This window comes from Cryptomeria japonica, chromosome 10, assembly GCF_030272615.1.
Source record: "Cryptomeria japonica chromosome 10, Sugi_1.0, whole genome shotgun sequence".
NCBI lineage: Eukaryota > Viridiplantae > Streptophyta > Pinopsida > Cupressales > Cupressaceae > Cryptomeria > Cryptomeria japonica.
Window position 1 is genome coordinate 100,775,289 of NC_081414.1, and position 7,392 is coordinate 100,782,680.

General features: G+C 37.6%; 1 protein-coding gene across 1 annotated transcript; it reads left to right on the forward strand.

The window, feature by feature from the left end:
* Positions 1-3,972: 3,972 nt before the first annotated feature.
* LOC131072554 (uncharacterized) lies at positions 3,973-6,471 on the forward strand. Its single transcript, XM_058008727.2, has 4 exons — positions 3,973-5,239; positions 5,380-5,450; positions 5,701-5,854; positions 5,955-6,471. Exons 1-4 carry the CDS (start codon positions 5,144-5,146, stop codon positions 6,171-6,173), a joined length of 540 nt encoding a protein of 179 aa, XP_057864710.2. The 5' UTR covers positions 3,973-5,143; the 3' UTR covers positions 6,174-6,471.
* The last annotated feature ends 921 nt before the right edge of the window (positions 6,472-7,392 follow it).

Sequence of the window (7,392 nt, forward strand, 5' to 3'; positions counted from 1 at the left end):
CTCCCAAAATTTCAGGAAAAAAGATGAGGACCGTGGCGGGAATGCAATTGGTCTGACCAACTTTAACAAAAAAAATCAGGGATGAATATTACGATGATTTCAAATCTAACCCCAAAAAATTGGTGAATTTTACGATTTCTAGATGGGCAAAATTAAGGTTCAAATGTAAAAATAGGACCCTATTAGGGTTTTGAAGAAAAAGAGGAATTGAATTGCAAATTTGAAAAAGGTTAAACCTAATGGATAGGGACACCTTGGAAAATGTTAAGAAATCTGAATTTGAATGAAATTGATTGAAATTTGCACAAAATCCAGTTAAATTTAAAAATTAGGGTTTTATGACCTAACCACTTAATTTTGAAATTTGAATTTTGGGAAAAGGGAAGTAAATTGAAATTTTGAATTGTAGGAATGAAAACAAGTCTAAGAATAATCACAAATCTGAAAATTAAATGGAAATCCAATTTTTGCACATTTTCAAGAAGATTTTTGAAAATTAGGGTTTTAACAAGTAACCACTTAATTTTGAAATTTGATTTGCAAATTGAACAAGACAATGAAGAAATTGAATTTGACAAACAAAACAATTTTCAAATCTAAGATAACCACAAGCAATTTTTACAAATCACAAGTTCAATTTAAATTTAAAAAACCAGGGTTTTTAACGATTTAACCACTAAGTTTGCAAAAAATTTAAACTTGCAAATAAAAAATATGCAATTTTGTTCAAAGGAAAGCATACAAGACATCGGGTTCACCAAAATGTAATGGTCACTGAAATGTAATGGTGGGTGAAAAATGTGTGAACTCGATCAAGAGGAAAGCTACCCTTTCCCTCCAAGGAGAGATGAGAGTTTCACCATGGATTTCCCTTCAAACACTTTTCACGTATTACATTGGAAGAGGGGGGGAAAATTCACTAGATTCAACCTCCAAAGATGAAGATAGAATTCTGAATGAAATGAGAATGATAAGTTAATCCCCTCTTCTACTTGGAATGGAAAGGAATTGATTGAATTATGTATAAAGACTAAGTGCAAAAGTGAGAAAGAACTGCTTATAACTTGAGATCGAAGCGTGGGATGAAGTTGTGCACCTGAATCTGGCAGTAATGTGTCAAGAAGAAGCTGCCCCGCGAATTTGAGGAAAAGTTTCCTGGACCATGGCAAAAGTGTACACGCTCCTCTGAAAAATCCACAGAACAAAAAGGGTTTTTTCGCCTCTGCAAATGGAGTCTAAATCCGAAAGTACAGCTGCGCACCTGCAACCTACACACAGAAAAGAGAGGAAAAGGGGTTGGGATTGGGGGTTTTCCTTCAGGTCAAACCCCAGTTTTGGAATTAACCAAGTAATGAAAGAAAGTACTTGCAAGTAAATGTAAATGGAAGACTAAAATGTAAATCACCTCAATGGAGGTTGTGATAGAAATGCTTGTATGAAGTTGAATGTTGAAATTAATCTTCTCTTCAATGGTTGAATCCTTGACTTGAATGCAACACCTAGCCTTGAAGGGAGACTTGAGATGCTCAATGCTTGAAAGGGATGCTTGAATGCTCTTAAATGCTTGATCTCCAATTCTCACCTTATGGAACTTCTTCCCCACTAAAATGAGAGGGAAAATGCAACTTTTATACTTGTCAATTAGGGTTAATGAAACTGATTTTCGTCACAAGCCGACATCGCGGAAGTTTTCTCCCTCACTGCACAACCTTCTATGCAAACTCAAGAAAGGTCCTGCCCCAAAATAGGGAAGGGATAGGGGCACCACGCCCCTGTCCTGCCCTTTTCTCCAGGGTAGAGTGCAGACATGGTGGTGCAGAGGGCAAGGGAGAAGTAGTTTTCAGGGGTTGAGCAGTCTCTGGTCTCCAATCAAGCTAGGGGATTCAATATTGCATGCGTGAGGACCCTAATGTGGTCGAAAATTACTAGGGTCGCAATTTTATGACACTACAGCTGTCATAAGATCTCATCTCTTATCTTTTGGTATTTAATTATAATTTTCTAGGTCATTTAATAATTGTCATGCTAATCGCCTCATAATGTAAATTTAAAACATTGTCATGGTCTTTTCTAATCTTATCCCTCAACCTTGCCTTTATAAGCAAGACCTCATATGTACATTTTCATTCATTCAAGTATCCATAATTAGTCAAGCTATTCTTTCCATTCTCTCTTGTGGAAGGTTATTTTTGTTTTGTAGGTGATGTTGGGGTGTGGGGAGTTCACAATCGACTCTCACACATACAACCCAGTCATTGACTTGATTGTGCTATACGACCTAGTCCAGAGTGTAAAGGGACTTAAGGATGTCGATTCATCTAAACTAAAGTATTACATAATAGGATTTGGTTAATAAGTTCTACAGTAAAGGTTGGTTTGTGTGGAAGGTATACACTTTTACCCCTTATAATAATGTTCAACAAAGTGCATGGATGAGTTGTTCCCTTTTGTTTTGTTTTTTTCTATTATTAAATTTGTTTTTTTATTTTTACTAAATATTTTTTTAATGACAAAAATTAATTGCATATACATCTTTTCCATTACATTAAGTGGATTACAACATAATGGACAAGTAGGAAACCACATCCAGCTTAGGAAGAGATGCATCCCATCTACTCCAATAGTTTGGGGGAAGGGGTGAATTGAGGGTCTATTAAATGACAATTATAGCTCCCCCAATATAAGCTTGATTATTTGATATGAGTTTCTTCCTAGGATGAGAATCAAAGCATTATCCTTTCAATGCATATTTGAACCAATCATGATCTACTACTTTTCAACTTAGGGTATGACTCGACCATTAATGAATACCCTATTTTGTATTTATACATTATACACTACATTACAAAGAGCCCAAATTCTAGGTCTTCCTTTGTTCTATGGGACAAGAGCATAATTAGGACTTAGTTGAGGCAAGCATAAAGGCCCATCTCCCTTGTCCCTTCATATCATATAGTAGGGGCTCTTGTGTTGGTCATGAAAGCCACCCATAAGTTGAAGTTGGCCTAATCACACATTTAAAGATTTAATCTGTGCTAGATAATACGATCAAGAAACAAACCATCATCATCACCATTTAATAACAATAAATAAGTCAACTTAAATTTTTATTTATTAAAGATCTAACCTTCCTCTCTTTAAACAATTTATATAGAAGAGATTATCTTAAATAATCAAGAAGCGGAGGACCATTTTCCATGTTGAATCAATTCCCATCTTCCCTCACCCATTTATATCATACAATAAGGGTCCTCTCATCCACCTTGAAATTGATCTCGATCAAATCATATTCCTAAAAAAATGAACCAAGTTATATACCATCATCCTTTCTAATTAACAACTAAAAATAAATAAAGTGATCTTTTACAGAGGACCATCTCGCAAGTTGAACTTAGGGTCATAATTTTGATGGTCCTACAATAAAGTGATCTTCTTATTAGACCTGTGGCTATCCAACATTATACTTAGCACATGTTACAAAGGACTTTTAAAAAAAAATCCTAAGTGTCTCCTTCGTAACGCATACTAAATATAATGCTAGGTAGACGCTTTCTCTTATTAGAGGACCATTTCCCAACCGATCTTCTTAGAAGCTTGATTGGTTGATTTGTGTTCCTTCCTAGGAAGAGAATCAAAGCATCGCCCTTTAATTACATATTTGAAAAAATCATGATCTATACCACTTATCGACTCATAATACATACAAAAACAATTAAAAAACAAACGATCCTTTGTCATGTAGAATCCATACCCATCTTCCTCCCCATTCATATTTTTATTATACAATAGTATCAATCTCATCCACCTTAAAGTTGAACTTGATCTAATCATATTTCTTAAAAATTAAACTAAGATATATACCATCATCCTCACTAATCATATTCCTAAAAAATTGAACTAAGATATATAACATTATCCTCACTAATTAACACCTAACCATAACCTTAAAGGTAACATTCCTCTTGTACAAGATATCATCAAGAAGTAGTAGAGGACCATTTCCCAAGCTGAATCCGGGGTCATAATTCTGATGGTCCTGCAACAAGCGTAAGGACATCTCACTGTCTAAGGGTATTTGATTGCTTGTTAAGTTACAAGAGAGCGAAGGTTCCTGCAGTAGTTCCAGGTGAGGAGCCTCGTGCCACTGTATTCAACGGTGGACTCTGTTGTATTATCTGTAATAAGTAAATACAAAGATGCTTTTCCCTAGAGATGTCTGGTCCAGAAGGCTACCTCCGTAGTACTAGTATTTTATAGCCTGTTACTAACCAGGGGTTTATAAATGGACTTTGACCTCACTAATGGTGGTTTGTTTGTTTTGGGACATGACTAAAAATAAGGTTATGGCTGTGGCCCTGAGCCCCACTTCAAATTAAACAAGGCTACTAGTCTGACCAGAGCGCAGGACGTGACATCTCTTTCTGTCTCGGGGTAAATCAAAGCCGTTGAAAATTTCAACCATGCAGGAGAAATTCTCAAACTTCAATTTGCCGCCTGCAATTTCTTCGGGCTTTCTTTTTACTTGTCTTGGACTGCGACAAATGTGAAAAAATTATATACCCATCTCGCCGTTGCGTCCGTTCCAAGAGAAAAGATTTTCCCGATCGGCATATCATAATAACCGCTGAATGCAAAAACCCAGTGAAAGAAACAAAAACTAGTCGTAGAAGACGAGATTGCCCGAAACACAACTGTAATGGAATTGGGTGGGGCATCTCTCAGCTCCAGTTAAGGTCAGATGGAAGACCAGATGGTTTTGGTTTTGCCCACTATTCAACCCAACCGCTTTACCCGCGATATCCACGTTTGCATTATATCCAATCAATGGCATCTTCCTTCACATTACATTTTCTCTTTCTTCCTGTCTACTTACTGTTCTTTGTCGATCTGCCCGCCTGCCCGCCTGTCTTCTCTCTGTTACGGTTCCTTCTCCTGCGCTGCCCTGCCCGGCGCTCCTTTTCTTAGACTTTATCTCCTTCCCATCTCTGCCTCACCCGTCCGGCAGAAACGTAATATCTCTGACGGATTTATCGATCCCGTATCTTTCCGTCTGCCTTTTTATGCATCGCAGGGTTTCATTATTCACAGGGCTTTGTTAAGGGCGATTTGATCCAGTGCTGTGTGCTTGAGGTAGAGGAAGAGGATGTCGAGGAAACGAGCGGCGTTCGAGCCCGTGGTTCCCTGTAATATGGATGCCAAGCATGCGAATCTCATGCAGGATTATCTTCAGCTCCAAGATGTAAGGTTTCCCAACCCTCGGATCTGAAGTTTCTGGTTTGTTTCTCTTTGATGGGAGCCTCGGCCGCCTGTTTTGGGTCGGAGTTTGTCTCAAGGGTTTGTTTGGCTTCTTACCGGCTCTTTCTTTTTTCGAAATCGCAGGAATTCGTGGCGATGAAGGATCAGGTCAATAAAAGCAAGATGAGGAAGGCGACCCTGTTAGCAGAAGTCAGGTTAGCATTTGCAACCTCCTCTTATTCAATCTTTCTCTTCGATGCGCAGTTAGGGTTTCCTCTAATGGATTTTGCTGTGAAATATGCCCAATGAACCCTAGCTAGGTTATTTCTCCTCTTGTTAAGTTTTGTGAAATCTGGTGTGAGATTTGGCGTATGAACCCTAGATAGGTTGTTTGTTTTCTTTTTTCTTTTTTTCTTAAAGAACGAATCTAGGGTTCTTTTCTTAATTTTTGCCTCTTATTTCCAGATTCTTGAGAAGGCGGCTGAAGAAGCTGAAGGAGGCCCCTCCGAATCTCAGAGAAAACGGAACTGTTTCGTCCAGTCCCCCGTCAACGTCTTACAGCGGAAAACCTACCTCCCGAGCGATTGCGCCAGAGCCTTCTACCGTTCCTCGTAAGAATGTAAGGGTTTTTGCCTTATCAATTACTGCATGTTTGGTTTAAGTGCATGCGTTGCAGGGATAATTTTAATAAATATTTTCTCTATTCCTGATATGTGCAGAACCTTTTGGCTTCAAGCAAAATTCCTGCAATTAGGGAGCCAATCAGGACCAGTGCTTCTGAATATCCCACCGAGAGGAAGGTGGTCAATCACAACGTTGGACTCGTTAGCGCACTTAAGACATCCGTATTCAGAACAAAACCCAGTGAGTTTGTCACGGCAATGTCAGAAAAGAGAAAAATTTCATGGCAAGATCAGATTTCTCTGGAATGTAAATGAACAGGTTCATCTATTTTTTTGAATGGGTCAACCCTTTTGTCTGTACATCCAGTTCCACCAAAGTTACTCATGTATGATAAGTTGTCCTCATTTTTAAGGCCTTGCTGCATGCAAAGGTCATTTGCAGAGGAAGGTCCCTCTTTATTTTTGAACAAGTAGCTAATTAGTTTCAATGAGAGGTGAATCAATTTTACAATTCTATAATTTACAATCTTCACTGCCCTGGAAAAAAATCAAAATCCTTTCTGGAAAGTGTAAAATTTGATTTCTATAGAAACTTTTGTCTCTTACATTTGAACTGCGAGTATCAACAATTCTGGGAACGAGTGTATAATCATTTTGCTTCCTGGCAAATGGCCTTGCTTATTAATTACACTTATCATCGTAGTTTGGAGTTGAATCCCTGTGAAAGCAGAGCAGGGTCCTCTTGGTATTGAATTGTTACCACTAAAAGGAACTGTGTCTAGTTTGAATTGTCTATCAGAAAATCAAAGTAGCTTTGAAATATATGCCATCGACAGGTATAATTAAGAATTTCACATAGCAGTAAAAGTTGTGGATGTGGTTTCTTTTCTCTCTTGTGCTTCGGTATCTGTAACAGTTACGTTGCATCCTTTGCAATTTACTAAATAATAGTAGAATCAAATACCTTCACACTGTCTGATATGCATTGGATTTCATTTGCATGCTGTGCCTTTAAACCACCTCCTCCTCTGTGATATTAGAACCCTATCTGTCTGCTAAATATCTAAATAGGTGTGTTTGAAATTAATAATAGGATTGCTGGTTTGAATTGACAAGTTGTAATGATGCATGCTTCGAATTGACCATTTTATGTGGTCGATGGCTCTTTTGTCTACCTTCTTCACTGTTTGTATTGCACCTTTCTATCTAAGTGTTGGATTGAGGTGATCTTGGAAGTTTAAGGACGGTAACTAGATTCAGTGGTATTTGGTGTTTGCAAGGCAACCTATTTCAATATTCGTATTGCACATTTCTATCTAAATGTTGTATTAATGAGACCTTGAAATTTTAATTATTTTAACTAGATTCAGAGGTATTTGGTTTTTTCAAGGTATTAATGAGACCTTGGAAGTTGAAGGACGGTAACTAGATTCAGTGGTATTTGGCGTTTGTAAGGCAACCTATTTCAATATTCGTATTGCACATTTCTATCTAAATGTTGTATTAATGAGACCTTGAAATTCTAATTATTTTA

What these genes read in the sequence shown, in the direction of transcription:
- LOC131072554 (XM_058008727.2), top strand. Translation starts at nt 5,144, where the DNA reads ATGTCGAGGAAACGAGCGGCGTTCGAGCCCGTGGTTCCCTGTAATATG. An exon ending in ATTATCTTCAGCTCCAAGAT is followed by an intron (nt 5,240 to 5,379) that starts GTAAGGTTTCCC and finishes TCGAAATCGCAG; the next exon opens with GAATTCGTGGCGATGAAGGA. An exon ending in ACCCTGTTAGCAGAAGTCAG is followed by an intron (nt 5,451 to 5,700) that starts GTTAGCATTTGC and finishes TCTTATTTCCAG; the next exon opens with ATTCTTGAGAAGGCGGCTGA.